At 42.9% G+C, this 27,717-nt stretch overlaps 3 protein-coding genes across 4 annotated transcripts; 1 reads left to right on the top strand and 2 right to left on the bottom strand.

The window, feature by feature from the left end:
* Positions 1 to 1,113: 1,113 nt before the first annotated feature.
* On the bottom strand, positions 1,114 to 13,353 carry pdcd11 (programmed cell death 11; the record flags this gene model as incomplete). 2 transcript variants are annotated; one of them, XM_084562154.1, is made up of 36 exons in its annotated part: positions 13,338 to 13,353; positions 12,835 to 12,957; positions 12,534 to 12,680; positions 12,211 to 12,375; positions 11,896 to 12,057; positions 11,699 to 11,819; positions 11,394 to 11,569; positions 11,150 to 11,257; positions 10,803 to 11,015; positions 10,560 to 10,684; positions 10,393 to 10,453; positions 9,785 to 9,931; positions 9,374 to 9,625; positions 9,124 to 9,249; positions 8,838 to 9,032; positions 8,548 to 8,718; positions 8,225 to 8,438; positions 7,950 to 8,099; positions 7,631 to 7,743; positions 7,013 to 7,503; positions 6,557 to 6,619; positions 6,255 to 6,351; positions 6,048 to 6,137; positions 5,833 to 5,935; positions 5,540 to 5,717; positions 4,556 to 4,612; positions 4,345 to 4,467; positions 4,089 to 4,211; positions 3,651 to 3,819; positions 3,252 to 3,374; positions 3,019 to 3,162; positions 2,638 to 2,888; positions 2,335 to 2,503; positions 2,097 to 2,250; positions 1,409 to 1,574; positions 1,114 to 1,285 (listed from the first exon to the last, which is right to left on the bottom strand). In XM_084562154.1, the coding sequence occupies exons 2-36, from the start codon at positions 12,934 to 12,936 to the stop codon at positions 1,114 to 1,116; spliced, it is 5,421 nt and encodes a 1,806-aa protein (XP_084418280.1). In that variant the 5' UTR covers positions 12,937 to 12,957; positions 13,338 to 13,353. The 2 variants fall into 2 exon arrangements, with proteins under 2 accessions (XP_084418280.1, XP_084418279.1); XM_084562153.1 differs by having other exon boundaries at positions 3,019 to 3,165; positions 13,338 to 13,352.
* A 158-nt stretch (positions 13,354 to 13,511) lies between these two features.
* atp5md (ATP synthase membrane subunit k) lies at positions 13,512 to 14,897 on the top strand. The gene is made up of 4 exons (XM_084562334.1): positions 13,512 to 13,610; positions 14,386 to 14,487; positions 14,572 to 14,665; positions 14,757 to 14,897. The coding sequence occupies exons 2-3, from the start codon at positions 14,404 to 14,406 to the stop codon at positions 14,659 to 14,661; spliced, it is 174 nt and encodes a 57-aa protein (XP_084418460.1). The 5' UTR covers positions 13,512 to 13,610; positions 14,386 to 14,403; the 3' UTR covers positions 14,662 to 14,665; positions 14,757 to 14,897.
* taf5 (TAF5 RNA polymerase II, TATA box binding protein (TBP)-associated factor) lies at positions 14,875 to 20,153 on the bottom strand. Its single transcript, XM_084562216.1, has 11 exons — positions 19,494 to 20,153; positions 18,579 to 18,810; positions 18,172 to 18,487; positions 17,907 to 18,070; positions 17,586 to 17,721; positions 17,364 to 17,484; positions 17,122 to 17,251; positions 16,815 to 16,979; positions 16,522 to 16,699; positions 15,558 to 15,735; positions 14,875 to 15,406 (listed from the first exon to the last, which is right to left on the bottom strand). The coding sequence occupies exons 1-11, from the start codon at positions 19,909 to 19,911 to the stop codon at positions 15,192 to 15,194; spliced, it is 2,253 nt and encodes a 750-aa protein (XP_084418342.1). The 5' UTR covers positions 19,912 to 20,153; the 3' UTR covers positions 14,875 to 15,191.
* Positions 20,154 to 27,717: the final 7,564 nt, after the last annotated feature.

The following is a 27,717-nucleotide window of genomic DNA, read 5'->3' on the forward strand; positions in this document are numbered from 1 at the left end:
CGGACTCCCCTTAAAGACAACACACACATTAAATACACTAGAGATGATGAACGTTGGTCATCTTTAAGACATCTCACAGGAAATGTTGATAATGATCCCCAGTGGCAGGGCTGCTGCCGACATTTGAGCAATATGCCTCGAGGTGAATTGCATATTGATAGCACCGACATGATTTTGGTCACATCAAGTCAGAGAGAGGGGTGGATGAATAGGATCTTTTCATAAAAATGCTCCTTGTCCTACTTCCATGTTGCACTGTTCACCAAAAAAAGGCAGGAAAAGGAGCCACATTAGAGTGCTGGATATCATTGCCACTGTCACTGGACGACTAGTGCAGCACTGCCAGAGACAAACACTAAGGGCATTGAGCAGGACATCAGAACACAGGATCAGTATGGATACCTCTATTATCTCAGGGGTGTTACCAATACAGCCAGCACAAACCATGTCAATCACCCTACACCCCTGTGCCACACATGCATCTTCAATACTGCCAATGTAGATGAACCGCTCCAGCAGCCAAATGCTGAAACCAAGACCAGCTGGATTACAACCGATGATTTACATAGACAATGTCGTCACAGAGTGTGTCCCAGGCCCTTTTCCTTAAAAAAAAGAAAAAAAAAAAAAAAGACTGATAGAAAACTAGTCTTGCCTGTACGTATTGTATGTAAACGTCTCCCTATATATTGTTATTTTGTATTTTAAATAAAGCGTCATGTAATGTATTGTACTCGTGTTGGATTTATTGAAAGATCAACCAAAGCTGACAATTGTTCTTTTAAGGAAGGAGTTTAAAAATGCAGTGAACTAACAGTCGTGACACTGATTTGTCTTTATAGCTCATTCTTATCATACAAAATGGTTTAAAAAATGGTCATCTGTTGAAAAGTTAAATATCAGTTCATTTTTAACATTCATCAATGACAGAATCTACTTTACAAAGGTTTGTGGTGTTCTGCAACATTACAGCATCATATAGAGAGAGAGACCTTGAGGTTCAACAGTCCTGTAGGTGCATCTGAAGACACAAACGTGTTGCAGATCAAGCGGCGCACACTGCAGTCCACTCACATACACAGAGTGTGTATAAGATATGGGTATATTTGGTCTTTAGTTTGCAGCCTCGGTGCCTTTAGCTTCCACAAACTCCACAGCCTTTTCTTTGACTGCTTGGATGCTCTGTGGGGTGCCGTGCTTCTTCTCATACTCCAGGTAGCGCTTGAAGAAGAACTTGATCTTCTTCACAGAAACACTCAGGTGAATCACTCGATCGAAGAGCGCCCTGCAAGAGGAAGAAAGATGGAAAACTGGTTATGACCAGAAAAACTACACTGCACGCAATGAGATGTGCTAAGAGTATCAATCGGGAGGAAGAATCCAAACTGGCATAACGGCTTTTGCTCACCTGACTTCCTTCTGTGATCCATGTTTGACCATGAGGTCGATGAAAATGGACCAGAGGTCGGTACGTTTTGGGTAGCTCGTCAGGACTTTGTCAAACATGCTGCGACCTTTCTCTGCATCACCATAACGGAACTCCAGCTGAGCGTACTTGGCAATCACATCCACACCTGAGAGGAGGGATGACAATGCATAAAGGTTAAAACCTGTGGAGATACACAGCTGGGGCAGGCAAACGCAATCTGAATGGCTACATCGTGTAAACTGTGTGTTTAGAGGGGCCAGACAGCATCAGGTTCAGTGATTGGTGGATTGAAAGAAAAACAAAATACTCAGACAGGATGATAGTGAATGACCTCTGTGGATCATCCCACAGATACTTGATCAGTTTGGGATCTAGTGAATTTGGAGGCCAGGTCAACACCTTGTGCTGTTTTTCATGTTTTTTTAATTTGTCCCTAAACTGTTTTTGTGTGTGTGTCTGTGTCAGGCTGCATCCTGCTGGGGATGGCTGCTGCCATCTGGTCTGGTCTAGGTGGATGGTACATGTCTAAGTAACATCCACATGAATGCTAGGTCCAAAAGTTTCCCAGCAGAACATTGAATTGTTACAAGGTGGTCAATGTTATTTACTTCAGTGGTTTTAATGTTGTGGCTGATCGGTGTATATCGCTTTGAACAGGCTCTCTTACTTTCTTTGGAGGGTAGACTCTTCAGCGCCCTCTGCAGGAGAGCACTGGCTGCGTCACTCTGACCCTGCTGGAGCAGGAAAGTCCCGTAGCTCAACCACACCGCCTTATTCTGACGGAACCGCTTCACCATCGTCTTATACATGCCCTCCGCCTCCTGGATACAAAACATTAGAACATTAGAAAATGTTATAAGGCCAAAATAGGAAGAAGCTCAGGTCTAACTCCCAGTTGGTTGAACCTTGGTTTTGCCGGACTTGTCATAGATGTCAGCCAGCTGCTGGTACACAGGCATGGGCTCACAGAACTGGACGGCCCGCTCGAACACTTTCTTGAGACTCTCCTCTGTGCCGTACATGTTCTCCAGGTTCAGCAGGGCCACCCACACGTTCAGCTTCTCCTGCTCCTCCCTGAGATTTCACAAACATAAAAACATCCGGTAAAATGTATCCTACCAACATAATCACACAGATTAACAACTTTAGCTAAATCAGTGTTTTGGATCTAGTGTCTGCAGATGATAACACATTGTTCCATCAGTTACCTGAAGGAGATCGTTTTGAGGGCCCTCTCAGCGACAGCACGGGCCTGCTCGATCTGTGTGGCCTGCAGGTGGTGAGCCATGTACTGGAGCCAAAGCAGCGAGCTGTTGGGTGAGGCCAGGAGGAGGCGCTCAAAGGAAGCAGCGTCCTGGGGCCGCAGGTTCGGGTCCATCAGCTCAGCCTCTCGCTGTACCAGGGCCTTCTCCGCTGCCTTCTTCTCCTGCTCCAGCTCGTGGCGAGACTTCTTCTGGGCCTGGCAGATTAGAGGAGTGGATTCAAGAGAGAAAAGAGTGATGACACAGAACCATTGATAATTGGAGATAATTGAGAGAAGAACTGTTATTGCTATCAATAACATAAGATTTTATTGTTTGCCGCCTCACCTTAGAGCTTCCATCTTGGTCCTCTCCGTCACTGGAATCCCCCTCCTCCACTGCAGAGGCAGGCTTCAGGGAGCTGAGGCCCACATCCCAGGAGAAACCTGCTGCCACCTGTAGTCTGGAGGGACCAGCTGAGCTGGATGTAGCCTGCTAAAGGTGAAGAGGAGAAAATGAACGTTTTCAGGTCGTGGATGGTGAATTCACCTCATCTAATCTACACAGGGATAGCCGCTTACTTTTGGAGGATCAGGCTTTTCTTCATCTTCCTTATCCTCCTCTTCTCTGAAGTACACCTCCACTCCGCTGTCACTGTCATCAGTCTTGGCTTTCTTTGTTCCCTTCTTCTTCTTCTTTTGGACCTGGTTGCCAAATGAAACAATAAGAAACTACCATGAAGACCTAAACAAGCAGCAGTACATACATACAGTACAGTATTTCTTACTGTGAGAGGAAAGGATGAGGAAGGAATGAAAACTGATGATGACGTTGATTTTTTTTTCTTATACTGACCACTGTTCACCTCCAGTACCTCAGCAAAAAGCTAAAATGCTGAGTAGCCAGTCATCTACAGTGTGCTCAGTATGTAATAGAAAGTCTGATGCAGGAGTGAAGGGAAACTGGAGTGATCCTGTTACCTGTTCGCTCTCAGACAGTTTGCGTTTCTTGCTCCTCTCTGTGTCATGTTTCTTCTTCTCCTCTCCGATGAGGCGCAGGGGCAGGCCGAGACACTCTGGAAGGACGTCTGGCTTCCCGGTGTCCACTGGGAGCACAGATAGATTGACAAACTCCTCCTCTTTGTCAATACTGGGGACAAGAAGATAAGAATGGCAGACTAAAAATAACACGATGACGGTGTGGATTCTATAAATAGATGTCACTTGAAGCTGCACCGGGACGGATTTTATGTCATCAGCATTTTGCGGCGACACTCTTCCCGTTTGTCCAAATCTATTTCTGATATCAGTAACTTACTTTTATTGTCAAAGCCCTTAAACTAGACTAAACCCGAGTGCCTCCTTGGAGAAGATAAAACACATGTAAAGGGGAGTTTGAGCTGAAGTGTGACATTTTACCTGAGGATTTTGGTGGTGAGCAGAGTGTTTGGAAGTAGGTGCTCAGAGAGGACCTTGTGGTTGTTAACAAAGTACTTCGTTGACTGTTGCAGTTCGGCTCTTCCAGTGATGCTTCTTGACAACCTGGAGTTAAAAACATATAGAACAGATAATGAGGAGGAGAGAGGGCGACATTTTCCAGAGCAGACAGGAGCAGATGTTCCTGTGTTTCTAAGCAGTTTTATAACTCTCTGTCCAGAACTGGCTGACTGCCTACCTGATGAAGACCCCTTGCTCTCCCACAGACTTGACGTAACCTCTGATGATCTGGCCTGCCCTCAGTTCGTCTATGGACAACACTTCTGGGTCTTTTGCCGGTTTGGCCTGCTCTGGGTTCAGCCTGGAGGAGATTGCATAAATAAAACATGAGCTCTTACTGTGCTCCAAAAAGTCACGATTCCAATTTTTACAATGGCGCCGTCTCGTACCTGGATGGACGCAGAGACAACTGCCACTTGCCATTCTCGTTACCTAGAAGGCAACACCTGAGAGGAGAAAGGAGGCAAAAACTGATTACATTCTGTATCTACTTCTTAGTAACCAATGATATTTCACCCATTAGTTGCCTTAAAGTGGATTCGACATAAGGTGGAAGTTTAACTTTGACCACCATGACAGGATTACAGACTGCCTCTGATGACTGAAATTAACTTGTACTCCATTTGATTTGTAACGGCCCATTTACAACTCAGTAAACAGCAAACATATTGGTTTGACAGAGAGCAACTTCCAGATGCTGTGCCAGAAAAGGGAAAAGCTCAATCACTGGTACCTGCGTAATCATAATACAGCCTTGAGCCAAATCAGTGCTAAGTAGATTGTCTGAAGAGATTCTTGTGCTCGAGCACCATTAGCAATGCATTTCACATCAACCAGCGATTAAGATGAAGTTACAAACATTACTAAGTTTCAATTAATTCATTGTCTCTGGCAATCAGGAAGAATTAAATAAAATCTAGGAAGTCTAAGAAATTTTTCTGATGTCACAGATAAAAAAGGAGAAAGTACAGAGGAAGGACTACAAAATAAACAAGAGAGTGACTGACGGTGAGGACAGATGCCAACTGCCATTTGTGTGATTGGAGAGTGCAGGAGGAAGATGCATGTGCTGACAATGTTGGTGTAATTAGCTCACACTGCCACAAGGGGGAGACAAAGGTGGCAAACAGTAGCTCGAAGTGTCTCTGCTAGTTTTGTTTTAGTTAACGGGAGCTGTAGTTTTTTTCTATGCCGACAAAGAAAAATCTGTTTAACTTGTTGTTTCTGATGGCTTTTACAACCACTGCTGTTTAAATATTTTTTGAAATAGAAAGAAATGTTGATTCAAAGGAGCTCGTGGAGGAAAGGCTGGGTCAGAGGCTAGGGCATGAATTCACCTTTCTTTGACTCCATCACCCACTTGATCTACTGACCTGAGAAGCTGATCCTTTTTGTACGACTCAAGAGGGTTTGGCTTGTAAGAATCTGCGAGGTCAGTAATGGCAACAATCCCCATGGCGCCAAAGGGCAGTTTGACCATTAGGCCAGACTTCATCTGATTATTAGTGACCATTCCCAAAGCAGTGCTGCCTTCCTCCAGTTTATGGACACCTGGGAACCAAATAAAAACCAGGACTTCAACTAACCGTTTTCTGTGATAAAGATTACAAACATACACGACGCAACAGTGACATAAATAACACTACACAGCCTGGGCTTTTCTTACCCGTGAGTGACAGCGCCAGTCGATGAGGCTTGGCGCTCACCTCTACCACTTGAGCACGGACTGCTTGGCCCAGCTTGTAAAGTTTCTCTGGGTGGGCAGCATCCTGAAAAAGAGGTTCATATAATCTTACTTCCTCTTCGGATTTAAATGAGTTTTTACATTTGTATTTTGAAAATGCTGCTTGCTCCTCTAAAACAGCAGCTGTATGATCTTACTTTAGGATCCGTGATCATGGCCAGCAGTTCAACCGTCCCGGTGACACAAGGATCAGTGGTGACTTCCAAATACTTCCTATCTGGATTAAACTGCAGAGAGAAGGCAAGGTAAGTTTGATTTCTGGTGTATAACTCTGTTCCTTATACATTTTTTTTTTTTTTTTTAAATTTGTGGTTAAAACCACCATAACAATCTCCGAAGCTTACCTTTGATACAAAGCATGTAATTTCTTCTCCGACCTTATAGTTGCTCAGTTTTTCTTTCACTGTAACTGGTTTGAAATCTACACTCTGATCCAGTTTGCTACGAGGAGAAAAAAGAAACAAAGTGATTACAAGTAAACTACAAAATGTACAAGAGTGGAATAAAAATACTTTAAACTACCTGACCATTGCAATATAACAAGTTTACTGTGCTGTGTTTTAATAAAACAAAAGAATGCAGATACTGTGCAGATAATGATGGCAGTGTTAAGTGCAACGTATAATGAACTGTACAATACAGTTACCTGGGTATTAGAGTGAGCTCAGACACGGTGTATCTGAATCTGGGATGAGAGAAAGGCAGGAATCTGAAACAAGAACAAAGAATTAATCAGCCTATCAGTACGTTAACGGGGTTTATTTAGCTGTTTATGTAATTATTACATAAACAGCCAGCCTCAAGTCCACAAGAGCATCAATCTCTACAGACTCTCACGTTAAAAGGCAACTTTACAGCAGAAATAAACATGTTTACAGCCTGGTACAAAAAACTGTTTTGACTCAGCAGAGAACTTGATGACGTCCACGAGAGGCATTCAGGGGTACGGGGTCATCTCAAGTCTGGACAAGTTACCTCCTGAAGTATCCTTGATAAAATGCACACGGCAAGAATATATCCTGGCATTTGGGCATTCCATCTTTATATATACAGTCAATGGTCTATTCATACATTTAGAATTAAGGACAGAAGCCATGTTTACCTGTGACTGGAGACGTCTCTCCCTCCGATCACCCTGGCGGTGACCTCGCTGCCAACCTTCACCGTAGACGTCGGGAAGGATCCCAGGCACACTTCTGCAGCCTCCAACACCTCGGACACGTGCACGCTGCCCGAGCTCCCGTCTTCTAGCACAACCTGGACGCAGGTCGGCTTCACAGTCCGTACTTTGCCGCGCAGGATTTCACCGAAGCAGTGGCCCTTGGAGCCCGCCTGGTTTTCTGAGGTGGTGCGCTGTCGTTTTGATGCACTGCGGTCCCAAGACACCAAGGGGAGCCCTTGAAGCTCTTTGCAACTGGGTTCTATAACTTCAACTGACAAAGCCATACCCGGCTTCAGCTTCGGCGGAAATATCTCATTCAGGTGGCTGGTAATTTGGATCACGGTCAGCTGCGCCGTATTGTCCAGTGAGATGACAACAAACTCGTGGTCTATGTACTGCACCATCGCTGTGTAGTTTGTTCCTTCAGTCAACTAGGAAAATAAAAAAAAAACAAAAAAAAAACACTACAATCACACAGGTGAATACTTACAAACAAGGATGTAATATCTACAAAATTACTTAAAAAAAAACATGTCAGGAAAGACAAATAACACTCACAGATTTCTTCTTCCCCACCAGCTTAGGGAGGATGGAAACATGGACACAGGTAGAGAGGATGTCAACATGAAGGATGACCGCGGTTACCTTCTGTCCTGGGGAAAGATTCACACCTGAAAAACACACAGCCAAGGATGCAACACAAACTGGTTTATACAGGTGATGAGAAAAAAAATCAAAATTCACCCTTTCATGCTACCATAGGGCTGCAAACAGTCATTGTAATGCACTAAATACAGGTGTGAAAATACCCTGAAATACACAACTCTCTCAAAACAACATCCTTCAAGTCTTACAATGTTTTTGTTATCAGTCATACCCATTATTTGGTACTCGGTGGCCTGAATGGTGGCACCGACCAAGTCATCAGACTTAAATGTGGCCCCGCTGTCCTTCACAGTGTCCACAGTCAGCTTCAGCTTCTGACCAACAGACAGAGCGGCCAACTGCTGGCGAAGTTCACTGTTATCTACAAGTAAAGAAACAAGAGCCACTGAATGCAACAGATCTCATGTTACACGAGTTCTGCAAATCATCATATCTGCTGCTGTTTTACGAAGATGGTCCCAGACTTTCACTGTAACACACACACACCTCTCATAGCCAACATTTCAGACACCGCTCTTCTCTCCTGCAGGCCATTGATGAGTCTGGTCTGAACGTTGCTCTCTGGAGAAATGACCTCTGAAATCTTCAGCGTGACCAGGAATCGCCGCTTCTCCTCATCCAGGTTGGTGACCTTAGCGAGGACCGTCTGGCCCAGCTGGAAAGAAGCTGTCGTATCGCTGATGAACTTATCCGTCATGGCCTTAAAAAAAAAAAAAGAAAAAAGAAAAAAAAGCAAAGGATGGTTTTACTATAGAAAATAAGGAAGCTATTTGAGATTTTCTGGTTATAACATGAAGCCCTTCACTCACAGATTTGGGCGCCAGACCAACAAGGCCGTACGGGAACTCTACGAAGACACCATAGGACATGATGTTCTTGATCCAGCCGACCAGCTGAAGTCCAACTGTGATCTCTGAGAAATCTTTGGCGATCACTCCTTCTTCCAGTGACCATCTCACAGTTGGTTTCTTGGTGAGAGTCTTAAAATGAGAAGCAGCTAAGGAAAAAAAACTTTTCCACTTTAAGATTTGTGTACATTCACTGATCATTCCACACTGTATACAACGAATGAATCAAAGTTGCAAAATGAACAGGATACAACGATCTGCTTGTTGTTGTTGAAGCACACAAGGTTCGAGATGACGTCTCCTTCCTGCAGGCTCTCCCACAGCATAGGGCAGTTGGACGTGTGATCAGACAGGTGCATTGTGGGTAGCACAGCACGGATCTCATCGGGGAGGATGGCCACCTCCAGAGCATTGGCCGACTTCTTCAGCACCTTTGCCTCCAGACTCTAGATTAAACAGACAATGCAGATAAAAGATGAGCAAAATCTGATGCACAGTCATAAATGAAATAAAACCATTCCAGGGACTTCATCTTACCTTCCCCACCTCCCAGTCAAACTGAGGCTTGGCAGCTTCCTCGATCTCTCCCTCCAGCGCTGCCTTAAATGACAGGATCATCTTTGCCTTCTCGGGGTCACACTGAAGAACTTTAGTCTTTAACACCTGGACCATTAAAGAAAACAACTTATCAGACGCCAAGTCAAAAAAAAAAAAAAAAATGTCCAACACACCTTGAACAACACATCAACAACGTATTCTATGCATCCATGCCGTTTGATCTCCCCACCTGTCCAACATAGAAGACCTCCTCCGGACTGACGACGGGCTCATAGCTGAGCTCGTTGAGAGGCACCAGACCCTTGACGTTGTTGTAGAAACGAACAATGCAGCCGAAGTTTTTGATGCATACGACGTATCCGTGGGACACGCGGCCAGGTCGGGCATCAGAGTAGCTGAGGATCAGCGGCAGGGAGCTTTCAACCAAGATCTTCTTTCTGGTCAGGTACAGCTTCTTATTCTCTGCATCTACCGACAGCACCTGAAGGCACATATTCAATAAACAGAACAAACATGAAAGATAATATACAAATATGTCCACTCAGTTGAAATAATACATTTTATTTTATATGGCATATCATAGATTTTATTCCTATGGTCTTTTCAGCGGCTTTAGAACAAAGCGGAGAGGAGGACTGACCCGACATTTGACTTTCATGCCCTCGATGTACTTCTTCTCTGGGTTCTTGAGGATGATGTCAGAAAGGTGCGTTCGGGGCACCAGGCCTTTAATGTGGTCAGAGATATGCACCACCATCCCATGACTCAGCAGGACTGACACGGTGCCCTTGGAGGAAGAGACGCATGGAGGTATGAGAGACGCTGAGCTTACTGTTTGAGTTCGGGTTCACTGTTTACAACAGTCTACAGGCATGGCATTTTAATTTACTGCACTGGATTTTTTTAAGTCAAATTTATTTCTACATACTGGTAATCTTAATCAATGTAAACCTCCCTCACATGTCTAAACACAGTAGCTATAGCCCCACTGTACACACAAAAAAAACAATATTTTGCTACCTAAACATTTGCCAGTGTGTGTCTACTTATGGTTTACGATATAAAGAAATCAACCTAACAAAACTTTGGCCAAGAAATAGTGTCGCACATTGTTTTTAAATGTTGGTCGGTCTTTGTAGACATTAAACAGAGAGATTAAACAGATCTGCCTCTTATTAGTCTACCAAATACATTAAAAAGGCTAAATTCGCGTCATGTGTTTGACAGTGGTTGGTGCTTAGGTCTCACCTCCACAACCTGACCTGCCTGAAGATCCTGGTATCTGTAAAAAGGCTTCTTAATGATGCTCCTGAAATCAAGACAATGGAAGGGTGTCAGTACAAATAAGTACAAGAGTGAGGTCCATTTTTACAGCGTCACAAGACACATGTTGTAATAATGCAAGTGCTACATACTTTCGTAAACTAACAAAATGGATTTGATCCATTGGGCTGAAGTTCAGGATCCTGCAGGTGTGCTCGGACGCGGCCGACACTCTGTTTTCATTTGCTGGCTCGTTGGGCTCCTTCAGGTGGTTCCTCTGTTATGGATGATAAATAAAATGCTATCAACCCAAGGCTGTGCTGAGCTGTTCACCGACAGAATTTATTATTTTGAGCAATCCCCCCCCCGCCCTCAAAAGCATCACCCAGACTCACGTGTACAAAGGCCGACGTTTTGTCTGGCAGCTCCAGCACGGCTCCAGACATGTGGTGCATAACGGTCATCTTGCAGTCTTTAACCACCTCGCCAATCCGGTCCCCACCAGCAGGGATCGGGTCGAGTCTCGTCCCGGGCTGGACGAGGTAGCTGCGCAGGCTCAGTCCCACCAGACGGGAGGATGGCTCCACGTACAGCACGCATGCTTGCACCTGGGTGGATGGACAGATACAGAATGAAAAACATTAAAGACATTCTTCCAAGATTGAATATGTCAAGAACATTAATTAAGTGTCTTGTAACAGAAAGTTGAAATAAAACACCAAGCCAGCCAAGTCAGTTTTACCTGATCTCCCACGGTGTAGCTGGAGGACTGTTCTGGCTCCATGTGAAGAAAATCCACCTGGCCACTAAAAGAGGACAGGAAGTCCAGGAGCAGACCATGTTTGGTCACCTGCAAAGCCAACACACAGGCTTTAAGAGTCATGATAATGACACTGTCAGGGCACTGAGCAGATCTGGACACCTGGAGATTTTCATAAAATAACAATAACAGAAGACGTGTCATTGTAAAGGAAAAAGCTGTCTACCTTTTTGATGGTAGCTTTGACCAGAAGGCCAGGCAGGAGGTTGGTGAGGTTCCAGCCCTGCTTGGGTTCAGCACAGGCCTGGGCTATGGTGGAAGGGTTGACAGAAAGGTGGACCACTCGTCCATCGTTCTTTATGTCGTCTACTCGGGAAGTCACATAATGACCCACTTTCAACTCTGGACACAGAGAAAACACAAACGTTAAAAATGTGTTAAGTAAAAACTGGAAAAACCAGGTGAAGTGAAGACCTACTAAAGGTGCAACATATTACTTCACAAGTGTGTCCATATAATTCTTTTTCATACCTTCAGGATTGTTGTATTTGGCTTTTATGGCTTTCATGGACAGGAAGGCTTTGGTTCCACTGACGCCAATGTCAACTATGCAGCCATGATCTTCTACACTCTCCACGAAACCACTCAAGACCTAAATCACAGTAACATTTATAAACATGCAGTTTGATTCATGTGTTGAAACAGACGGCTACTCGTCAAAGTCTCACCATGCCAGCTTTCAGAGAGCTTGAAGTGAGACTCTTGTTGACCAGCTTTGGATTGACTGACAGCTGAATGCTAAGCAGTCCCCCCTTTGCTACATCCAACCGAGCAACCACACATCTCAGCACCATGCCGGTGTGGAAGAGGTGCGGCAACGAGCAGATCTCCTGTGAAGTGAAAGTACAGAAATATTTCTCAAATGAAGGCTGCTATGGACGGCAACACCACTCGTGTCCAGTGTTCTCGTGAAACAATCCTTCGAGCCAAGCCTAATTCACAGCTTCCACGATATTCAAATCATTACTCCACATTTAGCCTACCTCTGTGTCATCTGCATCCAGCTGCTCACTGAGCAGCTTGGTGTAAGAGTCACAGATGTTCTTGATGCTGAGGAAGCCTTGCAGGCCACAAGGCAGACTGACCGTCACCTCAAAGTCTGTCACCTCCTTCACACAGCCCAGCATCAGCATGCCCTCCTTCACATTCTGGGAAGAAGAAAACAGACACACACTTCAGATCAACAACATCTGATCACTGATGAGTTAAATAATATCACACAGGAAAATAATCTGTCCTTTAACAGATAAAATGAATATATTTAACACAAATCAGAAATAAAGTTTCTTATTGACAAATATATTACCTTGATATGTAGGATTTCCACACATTTGGCTGCAGTGTTCAGTGTCAGGCCGAGCTCATTTATTTCATCCGTCTTTTGCTTCTTGCCTTTCTTGATATCACCCTTGCCAGCCCCCTTTCTTTTCTTAGTTTCTGCTTGTTCTTTTGCCTGCACGAGAAGATAATATGTTGAATTTTTCTCTCATGTCAATAAAACGTCCCCCACAAAGTTCATTATCGCAAATTAGAAGAATGCATCGCATTGTAAATCCTCTTTTTTTGCGACAGTCATAAAAAGTCATTTCCCAATGATCAGACTCTACCTGAAACAGATTGTCCACTTCTGGTCGCTGCACAACTATTTTACTTTGTGTAGGTTTCTTCGCTGTCCCTCCTCGAGGGAAGTCCTCCTCCATTGATGCCATGTTTTTTGTTGTTTCAGACGTCTGAGAAAATTAAAGTTACTATTAATCGACAGATAATTTCTAAACATAGGAGGTAACAGGGTTTGACCAGATTGTCGATACAACTGAGTCTTCCTTCTGTAGTAGTTATTATTTATATAGTTACGACTGCAACAGTATCAGACATATATTTCATAAAAACGTGTGGTAAAATCTGTTAGGATCGATTTAACTCGTACACGCAAACAGAGCTAACAACGACACATTCTGGCATTAGCATTTAAAGTAAACACACGTAAACTAACTACATGATAGATATCCAGGTACGCTATATTTAGATGTAAACGTGTATTTAAATATAATACCAGAGCCATTAATATTCCCTTGCATTATATCCCCGGTCTGTGAAAACCAAAACTCACATGTTCAGCAACACGCCATGATCTCAACCCGGAAGAAAAACTCATATGGGCGGTTTATAGCTTGTCCAATTGCAGGGAAGAGACATTGATTGGCATTAATGTCAGCCACTCAGTGGTCGTGTTTGACCCTGGGCTTGACTGACATTTATCTGAACCAATAGCGATGCACGCCTGGACAGACAAGAGTAGGCGGGACTTCCGAGCGAATTTAGCATTGCGGCCTCTGTTGAAGGACACCTGTCTTATTCTGTGTGCACAGGGGTCGTGTTAAAGGTAAGAATTTATTGTCAGTGAAACAAATTGGCGGTTTATTTTGTTTTCGGTCATTTTCAGTAGAATCCAAGTGGCTTTAAAGCGCTTATGTGACAACGCAGTATTCAGCTAATAGTCAAAAAATGTTTAGTTAGCAGGCTAACCTCGCAAGCTAACTTCATACAGGATGTGCTAGTTAACAAGCTATGTGGCTAAAGACCGTTGAAAGTCAGTCTGAATGAAGTGGATTCAGTTTGTGCATTTGTGAACCTCAACATTTGTAATTTAAGCACATGACACTGTCAGAAAAAAAATATATAAACTGGAGTATAGCGCGAATGCATGTTGTTGACGTCGATTAGATTTTATCGACGTAGCATGTCGAGCTAACCACTATAAAGGTTGCAAACTCGTATGTAATAACGTTAATAACTTCAGTAGCTAATTTGCATTTGCAAAATAAGAGCTGCGTATAAGAATATCTAAATGATATGCCTAATGTCCCATATCCAAATATGTGGTCTAAATTATATGGTTTGAATTGTGTCGACTTTGTACTGAAGGGCATTTCATTTTAGCTGAAGCCCGTTTTCTCCATGTAACTTGTTTTTTTCCCTACAAATAACAGATAATGGTTTTAAAAAAATCATTACTGTCTCAAAACCTGAAATGTATATAAAACGTTTCTAAAGTTTCTAAAATACAAGTAAACACGATGAACGTGCAATTATAAGTAAATACTAGAGCTTCTTATTTATTTTTGCTAATGACTAATGTACAACTTTCCTTGCTGTAGGACCATTAATTATCCATCATGGGCGGACACGACGCTGGATCTCAGCAGTTCACTGGCATTGCCAAATACTTCAATTCATACACAATCACAGGAAGGAGGAATGTGAGTTGTGTTCATAAACAGTTGTCAAATTCCTAAAATATCATACTTTTCAGATTTTCTCATGCTTTCATTTTTTTCCTGTAGTGTGTTCTGGCCACATATGCTACCATAGCATCCATTATACTTTTCTTCAAGCTGAAGCCCAAGAAACAGGCTGCCGTCACAGCAAAGTGATCATGTAAGTACATTAACATCACTCCACTATGTTAGTTTCCAAGTCTTAAAGTATTGCTCGATACAGTTAACTCAAAGCTCTTGTCTCCCTACAGGTTTCCATTTGATCGTTCAAAACAGCTGGGAGAGGAGAGAGCAGCTGGACATGCTTGTAATAAAATATGACTGTTTGGTGTCCCCATGTTGTTAATAAAGAAAATGTATGCCCAAACATAGAAAACACTTTGTTTTATTTACAGTGTGTGTCCGTATAAAAGACTAATATACAGAAATGTCAGCTACATACTGAGTGAACTTTAACACATGGCAGTGATTTATAGAAATGTTCACAGTCTGCTAGCCCCTGATCTGTCTGACCAACAGGACAGTTGGCTAACAATCTTATTCACAGCCAAATGTTTACCAAATGTGAACCGATAATGGTACAGTTTTGTTTTACTCCCACTGTACCACAGACTTCCTGAGTCCCTTGTGGAGTTCAGGGATTAAAGGTTTGCATCATTTCAAGCTTCCGTGGATATTTTCTCGTTTCAAGGATTGTAGGCTCCAGCGGCAAGAAGCAGGTTCCTCCGGGTGAAGTGAAGATGTATGACGGGTGTAGATTTAGTCATGTAGGTGCCAAGCAGAAGCTCCTGGGAGTTATCTTGTAGATGGATGTGTCCTGTAGCTGCCGTAAAGTCGTCAGTCTCCAAATCGTCAAATGCTTTCGTTGCGTCCCACAGCCGAACCGTGTTGTCCATTGAGCCTAAAAAGCAAAATCATACTCGGTCACTGCTGTTATACTAACTTACATAGTTTAAACCCATCCTGAAGGGATTACATCCAGTATAAAAATTCTTCATGTTAATCCTTTAAGAATTTCGCTATGCAGTTAAACTGCATAGCGAGAAACCTACCAGAGGCAAGGATCTCGCCGTCCCTGCTGAACTTGAGGGAATAGATAGTATCCGTGTGGCCCTTGAGCTCCCCAATCATCAGGCCATGGCCAATGTCCCACAGGAGAACTCGGCCATCAGTGGCTCCCGAGGCCAGGAACTTTCCGTTTGGAGAGAAAGCCAGCGCATGGATAGGACCCTGGAGGATGAAGATAAAGACCTGATCAGTGGTTGTCTCAGCAGCATTCAGTTCTGCCGGCTGTGCTGCTGTAGATTGTACATCTTTAGGTCTTAAAACATGTTGGACTCAAAACTAGAATTCTTAAGTGTCCACATTATAAACTACACAGAACTCAAATTGTATTTATTTTTGTCTAAACCACTGATTCCTAAACTAAACGACACCTTTGGGCAGCTGCTCACATGCGTATTAAGTATTATACTGAAGTCTACTGGTGGACTACAGAACCTACGAATACACTTTAACATACTAATAGAGTATGTTTAAAGTACTTCCTTTATTAAGAATAGAGAGCATTACTTTGAGTTCTTTTTTATCATGCCAGATTTATCATTACTCCCTTTAGTGGTCACAGTTTTCTAAATTCTCAAAATTTCTGACCCCTAGTTAAGTATAAAACCCCAAATTGTGTTATTAGTGTAGCAGCTTATACCACGTCTAGTTTACTGCAGGATATCGTCTTAACGTGTATTTTTAATGATTTTTTACTGTTGTCTTCTTCTGTTTTGATGTTTCAAAACATGACCTAAATGCAGCTAGTGTATTTAAGAGTCACAATAAATGAACAATGATATGATAAATATTGTAGCAACCATTGACCAACCTTAAGGACTGTACCTTTGGGAGCCGTTGCTTAAGAAAACAGATTTGTCTATTAAGATATGACCCCACTAACTAAAGTGTCAACAGATGCACTGCCTCGATAAACTGGTTTTTATTTTTTCCAAATGAAAGGATTCTCACCTTATGACCAGTGAAGATGCGGACGCAGTTTCCATTGAGGACGTCCCAGAGGCGGATGGTGCGGTCAGACGACCCTGTGGCCAAGTAATTGGAGTTGGGGTGGAAACGAGTGCAAGTGATGTCAGCCAGGTGACCGGAAAACATCCTCAGAGGCTGGTAGTGATCTGTCGCCCACAGACTGTTGGAATAATCACAAAACAGACCAGTGAAAGAAATGTCCAGTAAGAGCTGCTGTGTAGCAACACAATGTGGGGAAAATTATTTTGTGGCACGATACTTCTGCAGATTCTTACCGAGCTACCCTGTCATGGCCTCCAGAGACAAAATAGTATCCATAGGGGGAAAACTGTGTGTCCCACACTGGGTAGTTGTGGCCTTTGTAGCCCACCAAACAGGTAAATGTTTGGAGACTCCATAGCCTGACTGTACCATCCTCAGAACTTGATAGTAAGTAGTTTCTGAAAGGTAACAACAGTCCGTTAACAATAATTTCTTTGGGAAAATAAAGAATTATAGTCAGAGCTTTCCTAATTCTATTACATGACAGTAACATTTTCATACAGATACATGGTGGCCACTTAAGCTAAAGTCCAGTTCTACCTGTCTGGGCTGAAGCTGATACCATACACCGGGCCGCTGTGTCCATAGAGTATCTTTGACTCGCTGGCCGTCTTCTCATCCATGATCCTCTCCAGCACATCATCTGACTCTTTGTCAATCAGATTCAAGTCTTAGGAGGAAAAAAAAGGGACAGGTGATAAAAACAAGTATAAATAAATAAAAGTTTCAAGCAAACTATTTGGTAACAGTAACTAAAGATGCCTTCATTCCGTGTACTCTACCTGCTGCAGACTTGACCTTGCGTAGCTTTTTTGGCGTGACACTCCACACTCGAACTGTGGAGTCAGCAAAGCCTCCTGCGACCAGGCTCGAGTCGTCAGTGAAGTCCACTGCAGTCAGGCCCTGCGGAGAAACATCAGAAATAAGTTTTGTTACAGGTGACTTTGCTGTTAACTGTCCACAGAATAACCGTACGGTGAATTATTGTGGTCATGAGGTTTTACCTGGTATGCGTTGAGAAAAGAATAAAAGCAGATGGAGGGGAGGTTATCTGGTCCCAGACGGATCCTCTTGGTGGATTCCTTCATGTACATGATCTTGTCTAGCTTGTCTGAGTCCTTTAATTCTGGCAGGGGTATCCTAACCAACAACAAATAACACAATTTATTATCAGCTGGATTGTATAATATGACTGGATACACACTCTGAATGAATGGGATAGCGCCACATCAGAAATATACTTAAACGTTTGAGCTAGATGGGTCTTACACTTCCGGCCTTTCGGTATATTAGCCAGCAGTGCACCGCTCTGTAAAGAATCCTACCTAGTCTGTGAAGGAGCGTTGGGGTCCTGCTTCTTGCTCTTGGAGCCCATGCTGTCCTTTTTGGGCTTCTTCTTCTTGGGTTTACCCTCCTCATTCTCTGCCTCCTCGTCCTCATCATCAAGAGGCAGCTCAATTTCTGGCTCTTTCAGTAATCCATAGTAAACCTGTACCAGGTCGAATGACAGTGATACCGGGACATTATAAAAACATGATTCTCAGAAAAGTGTAGTAGAAATGTAGTACATGTATGGTGTATGGATTCCACCTTCGCCTTATTGGCCTCTCGCTTGGCCTCTCCTGCCAAGCTGCCAGACATGGCATCGATCTGGCTCTTGCTGCGTGGCATGCCATCAAAGATGTCGATGTAGAGGTGCTCTTGGATAATATTCCAGATCTGGTTGTTCTGACGCTCCTGCAGGTGTCTCTTCAGGAGCTGGTAGGAGTCTCGGGAGATCCGCAGGACAAACTTGCTGGTGCGGAAGTCCAGCAGGGTCTCATTGCCTCTCATGTGCTCCTTCTTTGTCAGGCTGGACAGAACCCGCAAGTCATCTGCGTAGTAGCACTCTTGGTCCCCACTGAATCTGATTTGGAGAAACAGAAGAGGCAGGGTTACTAATGCACGCAGGAACAACACTGAGGTTTATGTTCGGAAGAAAGTTTAGTGAGACTCACTTTTCAAAGAAGGCCTTGGCCTCACTTTCATGGTTGTTGTACACCAGTTCCAGATACATGTGGACAAACAGCGGGTAGAAGACCTGGGACAGTTCTGCTCTGTGACAGTCCAAAACTGACTCTATGAACCTCTTAAGGCCACTGTAGTAAACCTCATACAGAACCGGATCTCCTTGCTGGCTGTAGGCTGACAGCACGACGTTGACGTCTGGCTGATCTTCTCCAGCTGTAGCTGCAAAAGTCCCGGTGAGAGTTAAAGTTAGATCGGCAGTGTATTGGTGTAAATCGTATCATTTTAAGATCACCTCAGCTGTATACATGACATAAAGTTAGTATATCCAACTTGAGAGATCATTTTGACATTATTATAATATGCATCTCTGGAGATCACATCTGTGCGGAGCCTTCCCATTAGACCCCCCTCCTGGACTGTTGTCAATGCATCCCCGATGTCTATATAAACTTAATGGACACATTAACTGTCCCATAGAGTTATCATACAATGTAATCCAAGCAGTCCTAACATGAAGCAATAAAAGCCTTTCAGAAAAGCTTTCATAAACTGTAACATGATACTTAAGTTAATAAACAGCAACAGAAATAGTATCTACAGTAAATATACTATATAAAATATAAAGTATTTAAACTGTTCTTAGTGGCTGAGTTGAGTTATTGCACACATGAAATAAGAAGTAACATTATGAATTAACGGTTGTATAGGAATGACTAGAAACACTGTTAAATATGTTTGATATTGTATGGTGTTATTGCTACAGTAAGTATACATGTTTCACGGTATTGTTATAATGCAGTTTTCACTTCTGTGAATGTTTAACTGAGAAATGCAGGAAACACTTTAATGAAACTTGATGCACTGTTAACTTTAAAAAATACAGTACCCAGACTGTGCTGTACCTTTAGTTGGCGCCTGAGCTGCGGCGGAGGCAGAGACGGTCACCCGGCTGAGAAGAGAGCTAGCATCCCCGCCTTCTAGGTCCCCACCGCCCGCAGCACCTCCCGACCCTGCCCCGGAGGAATCCGTTCCCTTCGGGTCTAGCGAATCTTCCGGTAAACCCGCTTCACGGCGTAATATTTCGACGGACTCGCTCAGTTTGTTCTTTCTGAGGAACTGCAAGACCGCCAGCAGCGTCTGCCGGTCCTCCGGAGCTTCAGCCGGGGTTTTGTTGCTTCCAGCCGGAGCGCTGGAGCCGGGGGACGCCGAGGGTAGTCTGCCGTCATTTGCATTATTATTTCCAAAGCCATCGGTTGTTGGTTCTGATTTTATGTCTTTTTCTTCAACCGCGTCGCCCTGTCCGCCTTGCACGGCCGCCATTTTCAAAATGAAATGCGCATGTGCGCACCGGAAAACCGGAAAACACTGACTGTGCTAGAACAACTCGCCTGATTGGTCCTTACTGGTGACCGTCACCCAATGTAGTGCAGAAGTCCCGCCTCCCCCTCATCTAGAAATACAGCTCCGAAGTAATCGTAAATCTAGATTTGTGATTTAAATTTAAGAGGTTTTTCTCACATAACCTACACATACCCACCATTTCATTTAGTACACTAGTTAAAACAGATGCATTCTAATGTCCTTATTTAAATGTAAGCTTCATGAAGGCTTTTCAGCATTTATAGTGGCAAATGAGCTAATAATACACAGCGTAGATCTGTTTTATACTTCTTTTCTGGTGGAGGTCACGCTCCTTTCAGCTATCTGCCTGGCCACTAGGCACAGGTCCTGAAATAACACCAGAAAACAGAACATGTGATGTATACCTTAATAGACCTATAGGTTAAAGCAGCATCTAAACCATGTGTATTGTTTATGTTAAAAATTGATTATTTGAAACAACAACAACAAAAAAAAAAAACATTGTAAATGCATGTTATATTTTCCGAAGCCCCAAAAGGCTGAAAAAGTTATTCTAATGTTTTAGTTTTTTACAGGCAAAACGGAAAGATGCTAAATTTACCATAATGAATGCATTGAATCCTCACATTTGATAAGCAGAAGTTTGACATATTTGCTGGATAAATACTTTAGACAGTTAACGTAATTGTAATTGCTTTCATTATAAATTAATTTCTGTCAACTCTTATCAGTTAATTGGTTAATATTTTTAGCCCAAATTTCTCTGTGTACTTTAAAGCTATTTCACTTATAATACAGATGTGTACCGTTTTGTACCAGGTGGTGGCAGTTCGCTCCCATGCAACCCCAACCAGTTCCTCAGTGTCACACCTATTGGACAGTCTGATATTGCTCTGACTAAAATCAATTCTTAGTTTTATCCTAAGGTCAATTAGTGAAATATCCCCGTCAGAGGTGCCCAGTGTCCTTTGTTTGTCCAAATAATTGTTAAAACCTGAAATTACTACTACTTACATTTGAGATTTAAAAAAATAAAATAAAAAGAAAAATAGAAATAACCCTTACAACAGTTGTTTTGATCAACTAACTGAATAACTATTTTAACACTAGAAAACAGACAGAGAGAGGAGGAAGACATTCCACAAAGGTCCTGTGCTGGACTTGGGGCCAGGGACATAGAAGTTAATGTATATGGTATCCAGTTCATCCACTGATTCACTGTGATTCACTACTGACCTAACTGGAGAGCTGTGTTTTTTAGGAAAAAATTAGGTTTTTAGTATTCTTAAATGGTCAGCTTGATGAGGCTTTTCCAACAAATCAGGACTCATCAACTTTGTCTACCTTTGAGTTACTGCTGTTCTCCTCATAATATCTCTGTCTTAAACATTATTATTAATAATATAATATAATAAGAACAATATTATTTTTAGATAAATACTCAATGCCAAATAATCACAATGTGACACATATGGTGTGGGACATGCACACAGTATAGTACTGTCTTTAAATTTACGTTTTATTAATCCAACTTAACACAAAGTTGGGTTAATTAAATGTAGTCCATACAAAAAAGAAGAAGCACAATAGTGACTGAAACTACGTTTAGCAGTAGGTATTCACTTTGCATTCTGCTGAGGCTGGATTTCTCCCTGTACAGAATAACCCATCTCTTCCCCTCAGTGAATACCCTGATCTGGCTGTCACAGACGTTCATGTACCGCTGACGGTGCATCCTTCAGGTCAGCACAGCATCTGTTTTCATTTCAAGGAGAGTGTTAGAAGAAATTCTGAACTTAACTGTGTTTCATTTGATTTTACTTTCAAATAGTTTGTTGCTATAGTACTGGTGATTCAATCCGAATACTCCCTTCAATAGAATGATACACCAAATCAGCATCTTCTTACAGAGTTTCTTCTACCTGTCCATGAACCTGTATTTTTAGCAACCTATTCCTCATTCCAGAGTACAGGTGCACTCATCTGCTCTTAAAGCCTTCTTCCTCAACTCTGGACATCTTGAGAGCAGTACCTGAGCGGCAGGTTTAACTTGCAGACTAAGGTGCGCGCTAAGGACAAAAGAAGGGTTCACGGCAGACGCAGAGGGGCGTTGTATAACACTGCGGCTACATCGCTCTGTGCGGTGAGGAGATGGGGGTGGGGTTAGTTGGAAGTGGAAGTGGGAGACATGCCTGTAAACAGGGCGTGGCCGTCACTGCCAGCTCATTGTAAAGCTGCTAATCAGGGAGCGAGTCTTCTCCCTTCTGTGATGTATAAATATAGTAACGATATAACTCTGCAAGGCTGACATCTTGTCTCTCAGTCTTCACAGATATGCAGATGATCTGGGCTGACATACATGTCAGACTAAAGGCTATTCTTGTAAGGTCTGCAAGAGTTTCCTATTTGTACAAGGGAATATCCAGAACCTGCAGCTCCATGAAGGGAACAGTGACATGAGCTTTTGTGTTTAATACCTGCACTTCACTGTTGTGCTTTTATTTTGAAATGACAGAACAATGAAATGTGGTGTTGACATTGATTTGATTACATGTAAGAACTGACACCAGTGCATATTGAGCTGCTTGTACTTTACATTAAACTTAACTCAAATTATCTTTATCTAATGGCTACATTATGGTGCATTCATTGCCACCTGCACCACCTGACATTACGCTATTACAATAAGGCACCATTGTTTTTCCTGCCTGGCCGTGGCTGTTCTTCACAAAGAATATTGTTAATGCTTCTGTGAAAGACTTTCCCAGGATTTTTAACAATATTATGAAGTGCCTTTTAACCACCCGTGTCATTTGGCCCACATATCTCAAACAAACAAAGACTCTTCCCATTTCCCTGTCATTTTGTTGTCTATTTAAACACCATGTCCCAGCCTGACCCCACACAGACACACCTAGAGGTTCCCCCATGCTGCCATTCTAGCCTTGGAGCAAAAGCAGCCGCCATAAAAGGTTACTTAGTTTTCTTGTTCCTTTGCCAGATGTATTTCTTTAAACGAAACGGACTACAATCAAGTTTAAAGCCCACTTTTCCGACCTTCTGTTGCCCCCAGATTGATAAAAGTGCTCTCAAATTCGGTGAATGTGAAGCTGCACAGTGATAATGAAATGGGTGATGGAGGAGGCGCGTGTTCTGTTTCTTCCTCCCTTCACACCTCAGCGATGATTTTTCTCAGTTCGGGTGTGTGTGCGTGCGTGTGCGTGTGTAAGCTGGAGGACTCTCCCACCATCCCCCATTTCTGTCTCCCTCTCCCTCTGTTGCTCTGTCAGGAGAGCAGCAGGGTGTGGCTTCCCCCAGCAGAGACAGATTTGTAAGAGCGCACACAGACCCTCAAAGAGAAAGAAATCATTCAGTGTACACTTTAATGCATGAAATTTATATTGCTGCAGACCTGTAATATCAAACTAGTGTAGAAATGTCCTGAAATGCAATTTTGGCTTGAAGCAATATGTCATCATTATGTCAGTTACTGTGGTTTACTCTCCAACAGAGTGCTAATACCACCGACATGCATCAGTAACTTAAATTAAAAGCCTACTGCAGTGTGTTTACATGGTTAATGCACAGCAGGAAAAGATGTGCCGTTAAGTCCCCTCAAGCCGTAGCACTCGCCAATAAAACTGAAATGGGGGGATTTGATGTGCTAATTAGAACTGGTGGCACCTCCAACCTCCGCAATGAGATCAATGGCTTCAGAGAAATGCTCATTCAGGCGTAAACTTTATGGAGATTGGGCTGATATTTTTATATCACAAACATATATAGAGGGTAAAGGCTGTTATTACAGAGAGAGCCTCTTTGCAGGGAAGCATGCATGTGCATGTTCCTGTGAGGAAACGGAGGGTGATGTAGTCCTGGGAGTGCAGGGCGGGGTGTGGCAGCTTTCTAGTTGCTTTCACAGTTTTTTTTTCGACGTATGGCAGATTTTTACTGGCCGCAGGAAATGTTGCAGTCACAGCCTCTGAATTGAATCCACTATCTATGGAAGAACAATATTATTTATGCACATTCCCATAAATTATCCCCCAAAAAAAATCTTATTATTTTGAAAGAATCACTGCTCAGTTATACCTTGAATGCCCTTGAACTTAACTTTCAGTGCTACCCTGGCTTTCACTGTTAATCATTGGTTTGTTTTGATACTGTCAGTGCCCAGCAGCCTGTCAGGTAGTGAGCATGTGAAAGAGAGGATTTGTAACGATTACCTGCACGTTTAATGAAGAAAAGAAAAAAAAAACACAGAGAGGCACAAGTGATTAATTCATGAGGTGTGACTCTCAGAAGAGGTGGAAAATTCCCAAAGAGGAGGAGAAAGGAAGGAAGAGGATGAAAGAAGAGGAAAAAGGGGGATGTAGATGGAAGGCAGCATGGTGGGTGGGATGGGGAGTCGGTCAGTGAAAATGGAGGGGTGGGGCATCGCGTGGGGAGCAGTGACAAAACAGAAACGATGATACCTTAAAGTCAGAGGATGTGCGGTTGAAAGAGATCCAAGATTAGATGATACTGTGACTGTGACATGTAGAGGTGATAGGCAGGTGCAAACTAAGGCGTGAAAGTTAAACAGCAAGGCTGATTTCTTGCGGTGATGTAAGAAGTGAGCTCTCTTTCAGTAGCCATTAGCAACATAGGGGAGTCATGTCTTCATTCCATTTTATGGCGCGGAGGTGAGGCGGTAAAACAGAGCAGCAATATTATTATAGATCTAATGAAAGGCCAATACCTGCCTCTCAGATCTAGCTCTTTGTTGCATCTGTTTTCTAATACTGAAGCATGCTTTTTACTGCGCAGATTAAACTGCAAGGTGAAAAATCTCTTTAAGTATCAATAAACGTTGAGGTGGTAAGGTAGTGTTCCTCTGTCCTAAAATAATTCATGCTACAGTAATTTCCTCAAAGCCAAGTCAAGTCATTTCTGCAGGTTCTATCCTGTCATTTCCTGCCTTGCAGAGGCTGCTGTTTTCTGTGTGTGTGGATGAATGCATTTGGAGCCTTTTGCCCATCCAAGTGGAATAATGGGTGTGAAGGCAGAGATGTGCCGCTAGAGATTTTGGGGGTGAGGGGGGGGGGCTGAAATGTGGGGAGCCTGCATTATTCAGTACTGACCTAACTGGAGGGCTGGATCCTGCACGCAGTTGTCAACTCAGCTGGCCTTGCAGAGGGGCGGTGGCAGCCAGTCCCGACTAGCCAAGTAAAGTCTGAGCTGAAAGCAGAACCAGTCTTTTTCTCTCAGCAAGAAAGTGAATGAATAAGTGAATCTCCCCAAATGTCGAACTATTCTTTCGAGGCTATAGCATGAGTTTGAGTTTTTTCTCTCTTGTGACGCATGTCAGTATGGTGATTGAGGATCTGAGGAAGGGCACACTGAAGCTGAAATAAATACATTTACAGCTATGTTTGTGACTCTATTAGGGTACATTAGGCACCCTGATGATGAGGTAAATGCTTGTGTAAGTCTGGTGACACATTCACATCAACACTGCTAACATACTCCTGTTTGGTAGGTATGATGTCAAAATATAATCACCTTGTCAGTGTGACAGCATGCTGCAGGCCATGATGTGTGACGTTTGTCTAGGAACTATATTTTAAGATGACTTTCCAACCAACATGCCAGGAACTTTAAGTCCCAGGAACCTTTTCAATGACCTAAAAGGTTCCTTCAGAGTATAATAATAATACATCACATAAAGTAGCGACACTGCAACAACAGTTAGCTTGTCGGAGCTTCAAGCCATGCTGGTGCTGACTGTGATATACTAATTTGCAAATAGGGTCACAGAATTAAAGCTGGAAAATACATTTAAAAGTAAAACAGATAGATTTCATGAGCTATTGCTCCTCTGACATCACCTATACATTTCATGAAGAGCAGGTCTGGAGCTCAGTGTGGTGGCTCTGGTTGTCATCATATTCGCAGTGTCTTTGACTCCGCCTAACTTCAGTATAGTTCAAAAATGGGCAGAGAAGTGGGCCATGAGTGGAGCTGAGATGGAGGAATAATGCCTTGGGAGACTGCTAGCGCCCCGAGAGGGCAGCCATTTGTTCTTCTAAGTAGCCACACCTGACATTATGCTTTACGACTTACCATTTCAATGAGCTAGAAAATCAACTCCTTACAAATGACATCTATTAGGAAATCTATAGAAGCCAAAGCTGTTTTTTGCACGAGGAGGCAAACATGCTTATATCTGCTGTAAGGCTGGGCATTTTCACATTGAAGTGTATGAGAAGAACTTTCTTTTGGAGCCTCAAGTCTCAAGTCGTCCTTCAAGGTATTGCAATTTAGGCACTTCCAAATTTGCATATACTTTTTCAGGGACAGACAAAATGTCCATGTGTAACCAACCAGTCACAAAATGTACAAAGCTACCCTTCTACCAAAGTTCTTTTGTAGCGGGAAAACTTAATTTAGATCTCCTTTCAAGTCTCTGCAGTGCTGCACCTCCAAAGGTTCCTAGTCCCCGGGGAGAGATCCTGCAGTGGAAACAAAGCACATGTTGGCCACTTTAATGTTGCTGCATTTCCAGGTTTCGGCAGTTCGATTACCTGACTCACACTTCAGAGTTATACTGTAATAAGCAAGTAATGTGTGAGTGTCTGTGTGGATGCGTGTGTGTGACCCCAGAGATGATGCATGATGCAAGAGTTAAGCATAGATTACAAGTATATCCTGAATAAAACGGGTGGATATGCTCTGCAGCTTTTCACACTGTCACAGCTGGGAGACGCCCTTAATATCTCAGGAAAGACTAACTATGCATTTGTTACTAAACATATGTAGAATGGTACATAATCTTATAATCTTATTTTTAAACTACCCGTTTTATATTAAGCAGTTGTTTTTTACTAATGCTGCACCCCTCTCTCTCCCTCCCTCTCTCTCTCTTCCTCTTCCTCTCTGCTCACTGCTTCTCTCTATTCCCTCCTACGCATTTCTGTGTCAGTAGAGATCTAACCAGGCTCTTAAGCAGCCCTTCACTGCAGGTCCCTAACAACACAATGTCGTGCACCACAGTTTCTTTATCACTATAAATAATGCAGCCCCCATCTAAAACTAATAAGGCAGCTAAATAACAAACTCATACCAAGAAACTGGTGGAGTGCAATTGAAGTGTTGGGATTCAAGTCATTACTTCATTCACGGTTGTAAATCTCCATATCACATCGTACACAGTGCTACGTCCACATATTACTGCTGCCATCACGGTGACACATTTTTGTTTGTTGTCGGCCCACATGGCGTTGCAGCAGAATGAAGAGACAATGTCCTTTGTTGCTGCAATCCAAACCCCCTTCAAATAGCTCCTGCCTACCAAATTAGCCTCGTCTGCGGTCCAGTGAGTATGTCTAAAGATTGTCTCACACATACACACACACGCGCACACACACATGCTGAGTGACAGCTGCTGTGAGGGTCAGATAAAGGGATGGCTTCCAATTTGCTAAAGGTCAGATGCTTGGTACTTAAAGGCTCTCTCTGGAAAAGTGCAGAATCAATAATTATAATTTGTAACCAGTGACAACATAAACATTTCAGAGGCTAATCATTTACATAATTGTGTCATTGCCACAGCAGTCATGTTGCAGTTGCTGGCGTCATTTTCTGCTGTTTTACATATCCGCTTGGCATAAAAATCTAAAATGACATGATGAACACTTGTTTTTTTTTCTGAGGGAGATTGACATTATCCTATTTATTTTTTTATTTACTAAGGAATATCACACATCTCCTACCTACTGCATG

This window comes from Chelon labrosus (assembly GCF_963514085.1).
Source record: "Chelon labrosus genome assembly, chromosome: 2".
Classification (NCBI taxonomy): domain Eukaryota; kingdom Metazoa; phylum Chordata; class Actinopteri; order Mugiliformes; family Mugilidae; genus Chelon; species Chelon labrosus.

Coding starts and splice junctions, on each gene's coding strand:
- taf5 (XM_084562216.1), bottom strand. CDS start 19,911: ATGGCGGCCGTGCAAGGCGGACAGGGCGACGCGGTTGAAGAAAAAGAC. Junction 17,722..17,906: donor AACGCTCCTTCACAGACTAG/GTAGGATTCTTT, acceptor GTTGTTGGTTAG/GATACCCCTGCCAGAATTAA. Junction 15,407..15,557: donor CGGCGAGATCCTTGCCTCTG/GTAGGTTTCTCG, acceptor TTTGCTTTTTAG/GCTCAATGGACAACACGGTT.
- atp5md (XM_084562334.1), top strand. CDS start 14,404: ATGGGCGGACACGACGCTGGATCTCAGCAGTTCACTGGCATTGCCAAA. Junction 14,488..14,571: donor CAATCACAGGAAGGAGGAAT/GTGAGTTGTGTT, acceptor TTTTTCCTGTAG/TGTGTTCTGGCCACATATGC.